General features: G+C 42.0%; 2 protein-coding genes and 1 long non-coding RNA gene across 3 annotated transcripts; 1 reads left to right on the top strand and 2 right to left on the bottom strand.

Moving 5' to 3' along the window:
- Window positions 1-196: 196 nt before the first annotated feature.
- LOC308365003 (histone H3.2) lies at window positions 197-607 on the top strand (the record flags this gene model as incomplete). Its single annotated transcript, XM_080838304.1, has 1 exon — window positions 197-607. One exon carries the CDS (start codon window positions 197-199, stop codon window positions 605-607), a length of 411 nt encoding a protein of 136 aa, XP_080694430.1.
- A 10078-nt stretch (window positions 608-10685) lies between these two features.
- Window positions 10686-15870, bottom strand: LOC308375062 (uncharacterized protein; the record flags this gene model as incomplete). Its single annotated transcript, XM_080851102.1, has 4 exons — window positions 10686-11674; window positions 11780-13042; window positions 13355-13517; window positions 15862-15870. The coding sequence occupies 3 exons, from the start codon at window positions 15868-15870 to the stop codon at window positions 12054-12056; spliced, it is 1161 nt and encodes a 386-aa protein (XP_080707228.1). The 3' UTR covers window positions 10686-11674; window positions 11780-12053.
- On the bottom strand, window positions 10686-16128 carry LOC308365301. The gene is made up of 2 exons (XR_013968652.1): window positions 15910-16128; window positions 10686-11024 (listed from the first exon to the last, which is right to left on the bottom strand). It is a non-coding gene; the product is annotated as an uncharacterized lncRNA (long non-coding RNA).
- Between the last annotated feature and the right edge of the window lie 1946 nt (window positions 16129-18074).

Below are 18074 nucleotides of genomic sequence, written 5' to 3'. Positions count from 1 at the left end.
CAAAGCATTTATTCGCGCGCATGTGGGTTGGGTTTACTTGTTTGAAATGTAGGCGCCTTTTCGTTCTGGCCAATGATCGCTCCGCACGCTCATGACTATCACCAATCGCCGGAGAGTAGTCAGTTCTCGAAGGTATAAAGTGCCACACCTAACGTACATACTAACACATTTACCATTTTTCGTGAGTAGTTACATAATGGCAAGAACCAAGCAGACCGCCCGTAAATCCACTGGAGGCAAAGCCCCAAGGAAGCAGCTCGCCACCAAGGCTGCCCGCAAAAGTGCCCCAGCCACCGGTGGCGTGAAGAAGCCCCATCGTTACAGGCCCGGTACCGTGGCTCTGAGAGAGATCCGTCGTTACCAGAAGTCCACTGAGCTGCTGATCCGCAAGCTGCCCTTCCAGCGTCTGGTCAGAGAGATCGCTCAGGACTTCAAGACCGACCTGCGTTTCCAGAGCTCTGCCGTCATGGCTCTTCAGGAGGCTAGCGAGGCTTACCTAGTTGGTCTGTTCGAGGACACCAACCTGTGCGCCATCCACGCCAAGAGGGTCACCATCATGCCCAAGGACATCCAGCTGGCTCGTCGCATCCGTGGGGAGCGTGCCTAAATCTTGACTACTGCTGACAAGAATCTTCCAACGGCTCTTTTAAGAGCCACTCAAGTCTCTTTTAAAGCTCTTTCCCAATATAAAATGATGGTATACAATGTGATCGTACATTTCCTATTTAATAAGTTTGAACACAGTACACGACAACCTTATCTACACGGTGGTAATTCTAGAAGTGATATTTTGTGAATCAAAATGTACACCATAATTAATCAAATGCTCGAGGGAACAGTTCTTGTTTTCGTAAAATAAGCCTCCCCTTTACAACTACAGTAAATTGTTGGTAAGAAAATACTTATTATTGAGTCGGCTTTAGAGAATGTGGGGAGGGGGGTGTTAAGATTCCAACTAAATAGTTCAGGCCTTTAAACTCATGTTGTATTATTGTAATACTAATAGTGTACGGAGATTTAACATCGGAGTGACGTGAAACATGCAATATTATATATGTGCGTGCAGAAAATGGCTTTTCCAGATGTACTAAAACAGCGCCCGTAGTAGTTTTTATAACTGGTTCTTTATACACGTGTCAGTATGACTCGGTTATACCATGCCATACGTCCAAGTGGGACTGTTTTAAAAACATATCTATGTACTAATGTATGTACCAATATATTTCAAATGGCTAATTCTCATCTCTATCATTTACAGATAAAAAACATTGGAATGGCTTTTCAAAGAAAAGGTGGGTGGCTCTTAAAAGAGCCTTTGAGTTCGAGTGGGTTAAAATAACGCTTTACTTGGAGCTGGTGTACTTGGTGACAGCCTTTGTTCCCTCGGACACGGCGTGCTTGGCCAGCTCGCCGGGCAGAAGCAGGCGCACTGCGGTCTGGATCTCCCTGGAGGTGATGGTGGAACGCTTGTTGTAGTGAGCCAGGCGGGAAGACTCCCCAGCAATGCGCTCGAAGATGTCGTTCACGAAAGAGTTCATGATACCCATCGCCTTAGAGGAGATACCGGTATCACAACCCGGTCTCCTAGTGGAATTGTAACCCCTCTACAAAATATCACGTCCGAGAATGTAAGCATCTTACATTATTTCAGCCAATCAGGGCAAGCAATGGAAAATGTAAGCCTTTTGCATTATTTTAGCCAATCAGGGCGATGTAAAATATCGTTTCTCACGAGATTTTCTTCTGAAGGCGCGGAAAGAGCATTGCGGCTGTCAAATTACCATTGATTTTTAAGTAAGTATTTAGTTTACATGGGAGTTATTATTTTTTTTGTTGAAAATATCATCCACCTATGCTATAGTAACTGTAAATGCCTGCTGTACAGCCGAAAGTTTACAGTTGTTAAACTGCCACCTCATAATAATCTATAATTTGTTAGAAAAGATAGCATGCTATAACGAAGCTAGCTAAGCTAGTGATTGTACAAGTTTAAAGATATGTATCATTAGCATGTATTTAGCAGTCAGTAATTGATTCTCTAGTGAACAAGATTAACCATTATCTATGGTTTAATTGGTAATATTTCTAGCATGAGTGAATCAGCCCAGTTATGTTAGGAAGATTGTCATAGAAGTTGCAATTATTCCACTCGCACAGGTACAACTGACCGGTGAGAGACTGTTCAGTTATGGCAGGTAAGATAAGAATGTCTGGAAATCATTCACAACATTTCTTTATTACCTTGTCATAGAATGTGTAATTGAAATTAGTGGTCATGCATTGCTTGTTAAAATGTCAGCACATTAAATTCTGAGTCAATGCTATAATACACTTGACAGTAATGCAGGGTTGGTTAATCTGAATAGGTTGGTTTTGATAGCCTGCTTGAGGGACGATATTGATGGGGTGAGGGCAGGGAAGTCAGTGTCAACCCAGGTCCAGCTTGTTCCTAGATGTCACACAGGAGTTTGCGAGACGTCACCAGCCCGGGCACTATGAAAGCAGCTGCCCAACTGTTGTTACCCAGAACGCGCCTTCTCCAACTTTACTCCTGTATCGTTGAACTTTGATGTGTCTCTACATTAAACTCTTGTATACTTATCCAATTTGATCTCTGACTCCTAACTCCGATACCTCCAGCTGACTGAATACGAAAATTCCTTACATCCCTCACACCAGGGTCAACCTATCCTGGGGGTCCCTCATACGGCTCACACATTGGGTAAACTTCCGATGACCTCACAGCAAGCCATCTCACATCTGACACCATTTGTAGCAAAGGGACAGAGCAGTGACACCACCCTTTGTGACACCACCCGTTGGTATGGCAGTCATAGCGCATACTCAACTGTAGTGACGGTACTCCGTCACAAGGACTGTTATCTTCAGTAGCTATGATCCCCAGCAGCTATGATCCCCCCACCCACATCAACCATCAGATTGCTCACATGACTATATTCCCTAAATCATAGAAAATCAGGGACTCGATCCCCCCACACACACACACATATTTGTATTTACTACTGTCTTGAGGTTGCACCACATTACTTTTTCTTAGCATTCTGTCTAAGTTGTCTATGGCTGAGGCTTGACCAACTACAGTATTGTGCTAAGAGAACAAAGGACAACTTCATCATGTATAAAGGAAATTAAGTACATAATAATACACACTCACAGACCACTTTATAAATATGTTATATAAATATGAGTTTGTGTGATGGCTTTTACTGATAGCAATTAGTCATAATCACATGAATATTCTCTGCTGACATATCTGCAGAACTTGAGTTATGCAAACATGTCTACATTATGAACAACATAAACAACAGCTAGATTACAGTCTGTAGCTTGAATGTTATTCTCCCGGTATGTCGCTTTGGATAAAAGCATCTGCTAAATTACTAAATGTAAAGTACAGTGTTCATTTAAACATTGCCACAAACCTCACAGTGGCAGAAAAGATTCTGCTGTCCAGACAGATCTTATGCGAGCTGAAGTTCACGGGCCTATGGTGTTAGGTTGTAGCCTGTGTACACCCACTTGAACAAAACAAAGCTCTGATGGTGTGTGTCCCTGAGGATCTGTTGACCTCTCTACCTGAGATCTGTGCGTTCCTCCTTCAGCGTTCGGTTGTTGATGTCCATGGAAGGGAAGTCAAGTCTATAACCCTGATGATGTAACAGTGTCCTGAATGTTAGTAAATGGATAAAAAGTCAAAGACACTGCATTCATAACTCTGAAAAAGTAGAAGAACATAAAGTTATATCTTACTTCAGTCAAAGGATTTGACGCTGGCTTGCTCACCTTACATACCAAGGCATTTATCATAATTCGTTATGACCCCACCCAGTCCTCTTTTGCACTTTTTTGCTTGTACACATATAACCCTGCACAACCAAAGTTGACAACCCCTTTCCTCCAAAGTATTGCTCTGAAAATGTTATTATTTGTCTTTTCATGTCTTGGTGCTCTCAACAGAATTCCATATTACTGGATTGAATTGTGACCTTTTGACCTCCTACACTATTGTCGTAGAAACCACTGACACTTTCAGCTTTTGAATTTGAATATAGAAAATCTTCTTGCAGAAATGTCCGACTTCCAGAAGGCTCTTCAAGCTAGCAAGCATCTAATTGCTAAATTTGATGCAACCGCTGTGAGTATAGATTTGTTTAAACATGTGGCTAAGTGTATATTTGTAAATAAAACAATTAATGGAAACTCCCTTACTTTAGAAAAAATGTCATGCTATGCCAGTTAAATGGCAGCCACGGGACAGCAATGGCTAAATGCTATTTAAAAGACCTGGTCAAGCACCACGTGATCAAATTCCTGCCAAAAAAGGTATGAGTTATTAGTTAATGCCATTTTTGAGGGGTTTCATCACCCCTTGTCACCCACTACAATTGTCCAGCCTGAGGGTGACGGATACAATCTGATGGAAACAGGTGTGTTCATAATTACACAAATGATGTAACGTTATTGTGACAAATTAGCCTATTTAGCTATATGTTAAATATATATTATATATATTTTCTTTAGTGCGATTTCTACCGGTCAGCCTGCCAAAACTATGTGGTTGCTGTCCAAGTGCTCTGTCAATGACAGCAGCCAGAGGAGTCATCCTGGTTGGGATGAATGGTAAGATGGATATGTTTTATGGATGTCATATCCCTATTCTTGCTTGAGTTAACACTGTACAAACAATTATTTCAGGGCGTTACAACCTGTCCATCCCCTCTGTAACCTGTGGCCTGTGCCAAGAGAGTTGGACAGCTGGGTTGGAGGACCTGGTCAAGTGTGGTTACTGGCCTGCCACGCTGAATCACCACACCTTGTACCAGGTCACAATGCTGAAATCTTTTCAAGAGTTGAAGTTGCTTGCCCCGGGCCTCTCACGTCAGGCATTCCTCGGAATGTTGGAGGAGAGGAGTAAAGCCTGTGGGAGGGTAAATATCTTTCCTTTCTCTTTTTCTTAATAATTCTCATCACATAATATATAATAATATCTTTCCATATTTATTAGGGATGCACCGATATGGAAATTCTTGGCCGATACCGATACCGATGTTCAAAACAACAATCTAGCCGATACCGATACCGATACCGATACCAATATTTGTTTATTTTGTTTTTGTTGTTATTCATTCACCCTTTTGTGCCAGGAAAATAATGAAATCATTATCTAAAAAGCAATGTGTTAAATTATGTCAGCCCTTTATCACTCTTAACTTTGAATGAGCACAAATTCAATCAGATTTATGAAACAATCTTTAGTTTAACTAAACTTTATTTAATATAATATCACCAGGCATCAAGACATCATTTCAACTGTAAACAGATGCTTGCAATGCAGCCTTACAAAACACAAGCATAAACCCTTAGGGAATGCCATATAAATTCAAGATTAAAACGAATATAATCAAATATTTTTCTTTAAAAACTGCCTGCCATAAACATCGGCCAGTACCATCGGTGAAAGTCAAGTTTATTACCGATAGGCCGATAACATTAAAAGAGGCAAACATCGGCCGATACCGATGTACGGCCGATGCATCGGTGCATCCCTAATATTTATCATTACTATTTAGGCCAGCAACATCTGTGGAGATGCCTTCCAGAGGGCATTCATTGAATGGTCCCACGCAGAGCATGAATCCAAGGCTGGCCATGTGGTAATATTTAACCTTCATAAACATGCATGTCTTCAAATTCAACTGCATGTCTTTTGGCATTTTATGGCATTCTATGGCATTCTTTGACCACAAATAATGACAATTTCATCACAGCCTCCACAGTCGTGGATGAGCATTCTCTGGAGCGCCAAATTGAGCACCTCTACCTCAGCATTCGCCAGCGGAAGCACATGCTGTACAGAGAGACTGGTGTGACTTGATTTCATAGATGCTTGAACATTTATTTTCAGTCAAGTCAAAATATCACTGCATATAGCAATATGCATGTTTTTCAGTCAGTTTACTCATGTCTTTAGACTCCAATAAAAGACACGCCATCCGTCGGAAGGTTGCAGAGGACAAAAATAAATTGGAGTCTGCAATCAACCGTCTGGGCGAGGCCTTCAAGTCAAAGCTACCATCGCTTGACCACATGCTGATCCAGGACAATTTCGTCTGGCCTTGGAGTCTGTCTTCGAGTATGTACGCAACATTTGGATTTAACCATAAGTAGAAATGTACAATGTAGATGAGTACATATTGTAATTATTTCGGAATGTTTAACGTTTATTTTGGTTCATATACTCTGTTGGAAGGTTGTTAATACATCAAGTTAACAACAACTGTCTTTGCGTTACAGGCAATGGGAATCTCTCTCTCAAAAAAAAAATGTTTGACATCGCCATGCTGGTGAGCAGATTTCATGAAGAATTAAATATTGTTGTGAGAGAGATGCACCAGCATATTGACTCCCTTGAGTTACAGCTCCAAAGGTCACAATCCCTGCTCCAGGATAACTGTAAGTAAATGTTCACAACCAGTAATTACCATGGTACAAATATAATGAAGTTGATAATACTGTTGCCTGACTGGCAGCCTTTTACAGTAGCTCTGTTAGTCGCACCAAGAGGAAATTAGAGAGAGTTGTCGCCAAAGCCACCAACATCACTGGTCGTGACCCTCCATCAGTCCACTCTTCCAACTTCTGCCCTCTGGAAGACGCTGTAGATCTTTGAAGACTGGAACGACGCACTTCAACAACAGCTTCTACCCTTCATCAATTAGGCTCCTGAACTCCTGAAGATTTGCAACTCTACTTATTTATTTTATTGTATCTCCTCCTGCTATTAACACCCCCCCCCCCCCCCCCCCCCCCCCCCCCCCCGACTGAGCTAAAAAAAAATACCACCAACATTGTTGTGTGGCTATTATAGTTTCTAAAGTTTCTATTCTATAATGTGTTAAAGGTGTTCTACTTATGATGCGTCTTTGATAGTGAAATGTTTTCTTTTCAGGTAAACCAGAACTTCAAAATAGAGTAAGAAGAAAGATCTTCGAGCTGGAGGCCAATATTACTGAAGCTCTTCTGGTTTACAGTCCTGCTTTCGTGGGTGGCAGTGTGGCAGTGGAAGTACCTCTGCAGGACAGCGAGGTATCTGAAGACTCTTCAGATGATGAAGAAGAAGAGGGTTGCGATGAATGAATGAATGAATGAATGAATGAATAAATAAATAAGTAATTCAATAAATCATTATTTTATCTGATATATGTAAGTGTTCTGATATGAAATAAACCTGATTTGCATGTCATCACCCTGCTGGTCAGTTTTGACCTACGCGACAACCCTGCAAAGTATCATCCAGACAGCTATTCGGCTGAGTTTTCAGACAGTTTTGGATGCACACAAGTTCACGGATCAAACCAGACACAATGGGCCTCATTTATAAAACGTTGCGTAGAAACCATCCTACATTTTGTCTAAGACATTTCCTGAAATGAGCGTAAGTGAGATCCACAGTAAACAGACGTACACACAAAAAACACGTGTACGCCAATCCTTCGGTTATAAATCACAAATGGTCGTGAAATTGTGCGCAACTGAATCTCCGCCCTCAAAACGCCCCTATTTAATCTAATCAGCATATTATCAATGCACAAACAGAGCGCATCCTCAATGCACAAACTCTCTGTGACAGTGGCAAACAAGAAAGAAACATGTAAACAGAAGAATTAAAGTGAGGCTGACATCGACGTTCTGCTGATGGAACAGCAGATGCGGGCCAAAACATCGTTAGAAAAGCCTGTCTGGTGGCGTAATGGCAAAAGCAAAGTATTTGACATGTAGAAGGCACGTCTCCGAAGCACCAGCGGCCGCAACTGTCGCACTGCTGCTCCAGCATCGGAGTCTCGCTGGCCATCGCCACCTTCCCTTAGGCATGCCTTTGCTGTGCTCCACTACCAACCGCGCACGGGCATGTGCTGTATTAAAGTGGTCTTCCTAGGCTGTTTGAGTGTGCGCAATCTGGATGAAAATACAACCCTGTTTTACGCAGGAAATCCTCTTACACATTTTGCTTTTCCTGGGCACTGTATGGAAATCTAATACATTACGGGCATATAAAGTGATAATACTGCGAAGAACATCGGGCAAAATTCTGCTAAATGAATTCCAATTTCTCTTCGGAACGTTCCTGTAGCCAGGAATCCAAGAACAGACAAAACCTGAACGTGTATGGCCTGTTTGCATCTGGTGCGCCTCTGTAGACGAGAGGCTATTTGGGCACAACGCTCTCGACAAGCTGTAGGCCTACCTGCTTATCAGCCATACATCATCCTGTGTCAAAAAGTGTGCGCGATCACGAAAAAAACCTTTCTCTCCTTATTGCGCAGTTGGCAATATCCTCTAACAACGCCAATGCAGCTATATCTCCTAATGAAAACTAAGCCACTATTAGACTTTCTATAGGCTATAGATTGAGCGAAATGTTTTACACTTGTGAAATAAAAACGGAATACCTATTAGACGTGAATCTCATTCATGTGTGAATTGTTCTAATAGTTTAATTGATTTTATTGAGCGAAACATTCGCCCTAATGGTGACGGTGGTGCACGATGATGATAATGAAACTGCGTGTCGGCGCTTTGAGTTCTAAATTCCTGCAGTACTCCAGTATTGCCACAAGGAAATGAACTTACACGACCTAAAACCAGACGTAGAGATACGTCCTTTTCTACGTCTAAGACGGTTTTTATAAATCTGTACTTAGACGTGGATTTGATCGCACGCACAGTCTAAGATCAATTCTGTGCGTAAGTACGTTTTATAAATGAGGCCCATTGAAACATCCATACTGTACTTTTATCTGATATATGTAAGTGTTCTGATATGAAATAAACCTGATTTGCATGTCATCACCCTGCTGGTCAGTTTTGACCTACGCGACAACCCTGCAAAGTATCATCCAGACAGCTATTCGGCTGAGTTTTCAGACAGTTTTGGATGCACACAAGTTCACGGATCAAACCAGACACATTGAAACATCCATACTGTACTTTTATCTGATATATGTAAGTGTTCTGATATGAAATAAACCTGATTTGTATGTCATCACCCTGCTGGTCAGTTTTGACCTACGCGACAACCCTGCAAAGTATCATCCAGACAGCTATTCGGCTGAGTTTTCAGACAGTTTTGGATGCACACAAGTTCACGAGGCCATCCCAAACCCTATGCACTTAAGTTATGTGAAATGTTTTTTTTGTGCCTAAATTGCAAATATTGCTTTACATTTTCTGGTCGTGATGATTACATGTCATGCTCATCAAATTGTAGGCCTACTGGTCATATTATGCCCGGTTGATGAAAAATGAAAATATGCATAGACTGAAATAAATAAGCATATGTTATTCAGCATGATGCAAAGTAGCATCTGAGGAATTTCTATTGCCCCAGGACCCCCCGGTTAGCTCAGTAGCGCCACCTATAGGTGTAAACAGAGCAGGTTTCGGAAGGCCTAAATTCTAGAACTACAGGTCAAATATGTCTGAAATTTGGTATGCTAATTGTTAAAGATATGGCTTATAAATAATGTTTCTGTCATTGGTGTACCTCATGTGGAAACATGGAAAAATAATATTTATTTAAAAAAAAATAGCAATGTCGCAAGGTTTTGACTTTATATTCAAGAAGGTGGCAAATGTTAGTCATTTAAGCATGTTCCTCATGTTATATATAAAACTATTATGCATTTTTGACAATATAGCCATTTTTGTAAATTGACTACATTTCCCATGACGTGTACCGACGTGTACCGTTCATTTTAAAGGTGCTTACAACAATGGCGCTGTATTTGTAGTTCTATGAAGCGGTTTTGTTTAAAATATATACAAATTACGATTAGGGCTGTAAACACTGGCACAGGCGATTTTTAGTGTGTAAAATATGCACATAAATACTTCAAGCAAGTTGTGACATGAGTCACAACCTTAATATTGAATAAAAAGAAGCATAATTCGTCGAAATATCGAAAAACGTGTAATTCTGACCCCGGTTGCTAGGCAACGCCCTGCACTAGCTTGGTTGAAGAGTAACGAATAGGCCGCGTTCATATTTGCCTTATAGTTTAATAGACCTATGCACTGGGACATGTCCCATATCTATCCATGCCTTGTCTGGGGGGACAGTACATAGAATGTACTTTCACTGTTTCAGTACGCATTCATTTTTCAAACATGCATTCCTAGGCTTAGGCATACAGAAAGCAATTTAAATATTGACATCACCCAAAGTAGCCTACTACATTAAGCATGGAGTCATTGTATGTGTAGTCCCGAATTATCAGTTTTGTTAAACCAAGCATCTCCTCTTTCTTTATTAATAAGTGTGGCTCTTGGGTGCTCCAGTGTACCTTAAATGGTAAAGCAGAGTTCAGAGTTCACTGTATTTTAGGGTCAACTTCAGACATATTGGAGGCACATCTGAAGCAGTGGGCAGCCGCCGTGCTGGTCAGTGAAAATGGGTTAATTTTCAGCACAACTCACATCTTTGTATCCAGGCCCATCTAGACATTTTAATCAGAGCGATTGAACAGCTGGTGTGCATTAAAAATCATATCATATATCTCTGCACAGCTTCATTCTTCACTACATACAGCACCCAATTTATTGTATGAAGTTTGCCGTCAATACCCAGGTGCTACTAAAAACAATGCACTTTAAAGAAACTACAATACAGTGAAGAAAAATCTTTATTAGACAATTTGTACATTGTATTTGTACATTTGCTTGAAATTGAAATTGATTTTAGCACAGAAATTGTTTCAGCCAAAGTGGAGCTCTTCGATGCCTTGTCTCTAGTAGTAGCAGTAAGGAGATAAATACTTTTCGTAAACGTGTGTTCTTGTGGGGTGGGGGGGGGGATGATTGTTTCATCATCGTCATGGAATATGACCGCTCTGTCAGCGATATGGGATGGTTGGTGGTTGGCCTTGTCTGCTCCTGAAGCATTGAGTTGGCTTGTTCAATTCGGATTCGGCGTTGGATTAGGAGAGCATTTGATCCCACCCGCTCTGTGGCATTGACAACAGAGCATATTGAGCCATGCTTGAAGTACTCAAAACACAATTAGTAACCATGAAAACACAGTTTTTAAGAGTGTTATATAAGGATAGATCATCTTAATTAGCCTAAATCATATGTTTTTGCAATGCTTGAGATGTGTAGAAGTGATTTAAGCTATAATAAGCTATTCCACCCAATTTCATTGTGGTCATTACAAACAGCAGTTACACAACACAATTATCACAAATATCACCTCAAAAACACACACAAGATATACAATTTATAGGAAGACATGTCATTTAATAAATTAACAATATATTATTACATACTCAAAATATGCACACAGCTAGTTGTTAGCCAGTTACTAGCCGGTTCAAGTTTTGTATAGATTTTCTAAAAATGAATAAAACCTCTACACTGGTAGAGATTTTCACAAACAAACAATAAATATCAGTTCAAGTTTTGTATAGATTTCTTAAAATGAACAATAAAACCTCTCCACTGGTAGAGATTTTCACAAACAAATAATAAATATCAGTTAAAGTTTTGAATAGATTTCTAAAAATGAACAATAACTGATTGGAAGAACTGATCATTCGAACTGATTGAAAGAACTGCTAATTAAACTGATTGACAGTGCTGGAGGGAGGATCGTAATCTGTAAAAGAACAGAAAAATTATATTTAGAGAAGAATTTAAATCTCCTGTATATATCTCCCACAAATGTGGAATTAAAAAGTATGTTTATATATATATATCCTACCATTCTTGTAGTTGTAGAGGTGGGCGGGGTGAGGGTGGTGGAGGTTGAGGTGAGCTGGTTGAGGTAAGGTAAGTAGGGTGTAGCGTGTAGGAAGGGGAATGCTGTATGGAAGTGGGTAGGGTGGGTGGGGTGGGAGTGGGGAGGGTGGGTAGGTTGGGAGTGGGGAGGGTGAATGGGGTGAGGGTAAGTAGGGTGGGTGGGGTGGGAGTGGGGAGGGTGGGTAGGTTGGGAGTGGGGAGGGTGAATGGGGTGAGGGTAAGTAGGGTGGGTGGTGTTAGGGTAGGGTAGGTGGGGTGGGAGTGGGGAGGGTAAGTAGGGTGGGTGGGCTGAGGGTAGGTAGGGTGGGAGTAGGGAGGGTAGGTAGGGTGGGTGGGCAGAGGGTAGGTAGGGTGGGAGTGGGGAGGGTAGGTAGGGTGGGTGGGCTGAGGGTAGGTAGGGTGGGTGGGGTGGGTGGTGTTAGGGTAGGGTAGGTGGGGTGGGAGTGGGGAGGGTAGGTAGGGTGGGTGGGCAGAGGGTAGGTAGGGTGGGTAGGGTGGGAGTGGGGAGGGTAGGTAGGGTGGGTGGGCTGAGGGTAGGTAGGGTGGGAGTAGGGAGGGTAGGTAGGGTGGGTGTGGTGGGAGTGGGGAGGGTGGGTGGGGTGAGGGTAGGTAGGGTGGGAGTAGGGAGGGTAGGTAGGGTGGGTGGGGTGGGAGTGGCGAGGGTAGGTAGGGTGGGAGTGGGGAGGGTGGGTGGGGTGAGGGTAGGTAGGGTGGGAGTGGGGAGGGTAGGTAGGGTGGGTGGGGTGTGAGTGGGGAAAGTGGGTGGGTTTGAAAGTAGGTAGGGTGGGAGTGGGGAGGGTAGGTAGTTTGGGTGGGGTGGGAGTGGGTAGGGTGGGGAGGGTAGGTAGGGTGGGAGTGGGTAGGTTAGGTAGGGTGGGTGGGGTGGGAGTGGGGAGGGTAGGTAGGGTGGGGGTGGGGAGGGTAGGTAGGGTCGTTGGGGTGGGAGTGGGGAGGGTAGGTAGGGTGGGGGTGGGGAGGGTAGGTAGGGTCGTTGGGGTGGGAGTGGGGAGGGTAGGTAGGGTGGGGAGGGTAGGTAGGGTGGGGGTGGGGAGGGTAGGTAGGGTCGTTGGGGTGGGAGTGGGGAGGGTAGGTAGGGTGGGGAGGGTAGGTAGGGTGGGAGTGGGGAGGGTGGTTAGGGTGGGAGTGGTGAGGGTAATGAGGGTGGGAGTGGAGATAGTAGGGAGGGTGGGGGCAGGTGCAATGCTGGTGGAGACTGGCTTTGGTACTGTGAAATAATCATAACATGTAATAAATACGTTATATCCATTACAAATTCCCAATCATATTATAATCAATGTTGTGTGTAATGCGGAGGAGCCTGTTAAATGTAAGGGTATAAGGCTATAAAATAAGCCCTTATGTATTTTTTGTTCACCTATATGCCCATAAGATGTATCCAAGCTATGTTATTTAATATTGTTTCATAGGGCTTTAGTGGTAGTGTTGAAGCCTATAATATCCCAACGAGTAACAAGAAAACACTGCTGTTAGTAGTTCTCAAAGTGGGGTTCTCAATAATGTACTAAAGCATACTTACAATTCAGGAGTTTCTCAAAAACATCCTGGATGCTACTGAAGGCATCGTTCTTATGGCAATCAATGTCTCCATCCAGGTGTAGCAGCTGTGCCTTAAACACCCCCTTACACTTCTTTCCCACAAGCAGCAGGGGGTAGAACCCAACGGCTTTTAGCTTGTGCAACTGTAACAAAACAAGAACAAATCATTAGATAATCAGATTTGGGAGGACAGAATACACATTTTATACTCTGACAGTAGGAAAGGGGTCTCTGCAGCACAAAAAACATTTAGAAGGTTCACTTAGTACACCCTAGTTGCAATTGTTTTTCATGATACTGTCAAGCACTGATAGTTTGGGGGGAATGGTGTGAAAATTGTTTGATGTTACTAATTGATTTATTGCAGATCATACCCAAAACCCAAAATTTATTAAGCAACTAGAATAATTAAGTAAGAATGCAAAAATGTAGACAGTCACCAAATACCATTCAGTGGTAGTGCAACAACGGAATGGATGGAGTGTTGTAATGAGGCTTAAACACAAAATATAAATGAAAACACCTTTTGTTATGTAGGAAATGTTTTCATGTAAGCAATAATAATTACAGCAGAATTACATAAATCGTATCTCTTTACTTTCAAGACACACAGGAGAATGGGCGTGGGGGAGTCAGATAAGATCAATAGGTAATTGGGTGAAAGAACCAACCAACAGGTGATGTTATGGGAGTGTCTTAGGAACTTTCAAAAGTGAAGGCGCAAGTGAATCTCGTCAGATAGATTTGTCGCTGGATCTGTACCGGTAAACATCGCTTTACTGTGGCATAAAACTACAGTAAATCCCTTAGAACAATGTATTCTTTGTCTTGAGTCTTTGATTGAGGAAAATGGGTAACTTGCATTAGTGATGCATTTATTAGGATTCTACAGTTATTACATACTGCATGTGGTTCAGAATAATAGTGAGTGTGTGTGTGTGCTGCGTGTTAGCCTATGTTATGCCTGGGCAATAATTCAATAACTTCTCTTATCATAAAAAAATTAAACATGTTAAATATATAGTGCCAAATCTAGCACCTGGGTTTGTAAGACAGACGCAACCCCATACTTATTTACAGTATTTGTGTGTTTTTCATTGTTGTGTCGACATAGGGGTTGATAATTGAAGAACAGTTGAATGTTATATTAAGTGTTAAACAGAAATGTTTAATTTCGGCATGTTTGTTCTGTGACTATGATCAAGCAATATCATGATATACCACTGATTTATTATACGGCTCTTCACAATGCAAGTAGAACGCTCCATTGACTTGAATGGGATTTCCCAAAGTTCTAGGTCATGATAGTGCGTTCGATTATCCATCCGTTTCGGAGGTCCGAGGTAAAACACAGGACGTTGCCTAGCGACACGCACGAACACGCCCCCTTTCCTCGGATGGCGGCCTTGCCTGTTCGGTTGAACCTAGAAGTGATCGAGCCAAGTTCACGAGACAGATTCCAAGATGGCTGTGCCTATTGTCACTTGTACTGTAAATACTGTACTGTTTTCATTTAGTTTGGACCGCTTTGGTGGTTTAAATGACAAATTCAATCACTCGTATTTTTACAATACCTTACTGCGTCTGTATCACTGCCTATTGGAATGGGAATAAGTACCTTCAAGGCGAAACAAGACCCCTCTGCTTCGCATCTGGGTCCGGTTAGCCCTGTCGGTACTTATTTTCCCGATAATGACCAGCGTTTTATGTATTATCCCTTACATATCGCCCAGGCCTAGCTTCTGTTGTAGCATATTTGTGGAATATATATACAGGCAATATTAAAATAAATATACTTACACCAATAATGACACCATCTAACACCTTCCCTGCATTTTGGGTCGATGGGGGCTTTTCAATTATTTTTTTGATTTTTTCTTTTTTTTTTTGCTTATGTGGCTGCAAATTAGAGCAGGAAGGGCATTTTTTTTGTGCCACAGCTATCCTGGCCTGGCAGGCAACACAAATTTTATGCGATCCTGGCATCTTCATGTAGACAAAAATGGATGAGAAAGTTCAGAGATGAGAGTGAAACATTTGGCTGATTCACTCATGCTAGAAATATTACCAATTAAACCATAGATAAGTAGTTAATCTTGTTCACTAGAGGATCAATTACTGACTGCTAAATACATGCTAATACATGCTAATGATACATATCTTTAAACTTGTACAATCACTAGCTTAGCTAGCTTCGTTATAGCATGCTATCTTTTCTTTTCTTTTCTAACAAATTATAGATTATGAGGTGGCAGTTTAACAACTGTAAACTTTCGGGCTGTACAGCAGGCATTTACAGTTACTATAGCATAGGTGGATGATATTTTCAACAAAAATAATAATAACTCCCATGTAAACTAAATACTTACTTAAAAATCAATGGTAATTTGACAGCCGCAATGCTCTTTCCGCGCCTTCAGAAGAAAATCTCGTGAGAAACGATATTTTACATCGCCCTGATTGGCTAAAATAATGCAAAAGGCTTACATTTTCCATTGCTTGCCCTGATTGGCTGAAATAATGTAAGATGCTTACATTCTCGGACGTGATATTTTGTAGAGGGGTTACAATTCCACTAGGAGACCGGGTTGGGTATCAGGGTGGACTTGCTTCAGCACCTTGTACACGTAGATGGCATAGCTCTCCTTCCTTGTCTTTCGGCGCTTCTTGCCTCCCTTAGCGGCCGTCTTGGTCACGGCTTTCTTAGATCCCTTCTTGGGTGCTGGCTTCGCTACTTCGGGCATGGTCAGTTGAGTTGTGCGGGCAGAATAAGATGATAACGGTCGAGTGCGAAAGCACTATATAGTAGATCATATGCAAATTAGTAACTGTGTTTTGATGAAAACAGTCGACAATGCGTCATCGTCTTCTTGACCATGATTGGCTAACATCCAGGAAAGAGGTGGGTTGATAGTGACAGCCACTGAGACGACACCAACATCCAACCATAGAAATCCAAAACATTTTTGTATGTCTATGCGCCCCAACCCCCACCTCGTTTTCCGTTTTGACGACAGTTGATTACGTTTCCGGTAAGAGCACAGACTAAATAATACATTTTGGCCAATTTTCTGGCTACTCATCTAACCCAATGTTGCTTTTATTGGTAAACTGATTAAGATAAATGGAACTTTCCTGCAGGCTGAGCAGAAAACTCTGCTATGCTAGTGCTAGTTGCTATCACCGTGTTTCCTGGTTGCTGTGATTGTCTACTTGCTATGCTAAGCTAGCTAATAACCCCAAACTGTAATCCTTCACTGGTGGGAAATGTTGTTCTTGTTGTCAATATGCCTGTAAAGTTCAGCGAGATTTTGTCCTAAAGACAAAATTAGAAAACTCCAATACTTCTATTTTTATAATGCATACACAAATGAAACTAGCACTTTGTCAAGCGCACATTTCGGTCTTTGCGCGAGGTTTTAGCCGCTAATGGCCCTTTCATAGCAAATGAGGGCTATTCATATGGTAATGGGGAAGATAATTCGGCGATCGCTTTTGGGTCATGACGTGGCCAGGAACCCTGATTAACCGGTCCTTTACACCAATATAAAAATAGTCCATATGGTCGGTTGTTTGTTTCCACACAGACTGAGGAGAAACAACATGTCGCTACCTATCTCTGTTGCTGGTACTGTAAGCGAGATACAGGAAGAACTTATCCTGGAGAGCGAGGAGGACAACCATTCCTCCGATGAAAGCAGTGGTGAAAGTGAGGACGAACACAACCACTTCGTGCTTCGTCTTGACCAAGTTGAGGATATCCCTGATGAGTAAGTTTAACTTATTTTCGCTAGACTGGCTCTTGAAAAAGTAAAGGGAGTAAAACGTAGCGATGGGCAAATGAAGCTTTGTGAAGCACTGAACCATTTAGGCACATTATTGTTTAAAAAATGGGTTCATTACTTGAAGCTTCAGTAACAGTGACCTCTCCTGGTAATAACTAAATTAGACCAGCTAGACAGTGGCAAGAGGCTTAAAAACGTATGTCATATCATGCTCTGAGTTAAGTGAACCATGTTAGGCTACTACCATCTGCACGGCGATTTTTAGTCATATATTAATGACATTTGTTTGTTGTCGACGTTTGGAGTTTGTTGTCTGCCCAAAAATAAGTAAAACGTGTTTTACACCTGTGTTTAGTCATTAGTGTTGCTATTTTAACGCTACTGATGGGCGTGAATCAACTGCTCAGGGGTAAATGATCCAACCGGTTGTAATGTGTCAATTTCAGCGCTGGAATTATATGTTCAATCCCTGAACATAAAATATAAGAGCAACTGTGCATTTACTGTATTACAGAAACGAGGAGAATACTGCACCTTCACCACCAAAGAAAAGAGGACGACATCTTCCCAATCAAGAGCCATTAACGTGGAAGTCAGAAAATGACAGAGATGCCGCTCCAGCAAGACTGCGGTTTCTTCCTGCAAGGAAGCCTGGTGTGCAGCTGAGGGCAGCAGACAACCACACTCCCCTGGACCTCTTCAAACTCTTCTTTTCAGACAGTGCTGTGGAAACACTCTGCGAAAACACCAACAAGCAAGCTGCAAAGTCCATAGCCAGAGGCGTGAAGTATAAATGGGTGGATGTTGAAGTTGCTGAATTCCACAGATACATTGGACTTATATTTCTTATGAGCATGGTCAAGCTGAATGATGTACGAGACTACTGGAGGAAATGCCACTTCCTCACCGTCCCAT

The sequence above is a fragment of the Sprattus sprattus genome (assembly GCF_963457725.1).
Source record: "Sprattus sprattus genome assembly, chromosome: 1".
NCBI lineage: Eukaryota > Metazoa > Chordata > Actinopteri > Clupeiformes > Clupeidae > Sprattus > Sprattus sprattus.
Note: the sequence above shows the minus strand (reverse complement) of the source record. Positions and strands in the feature narration are given on the sequence as shown.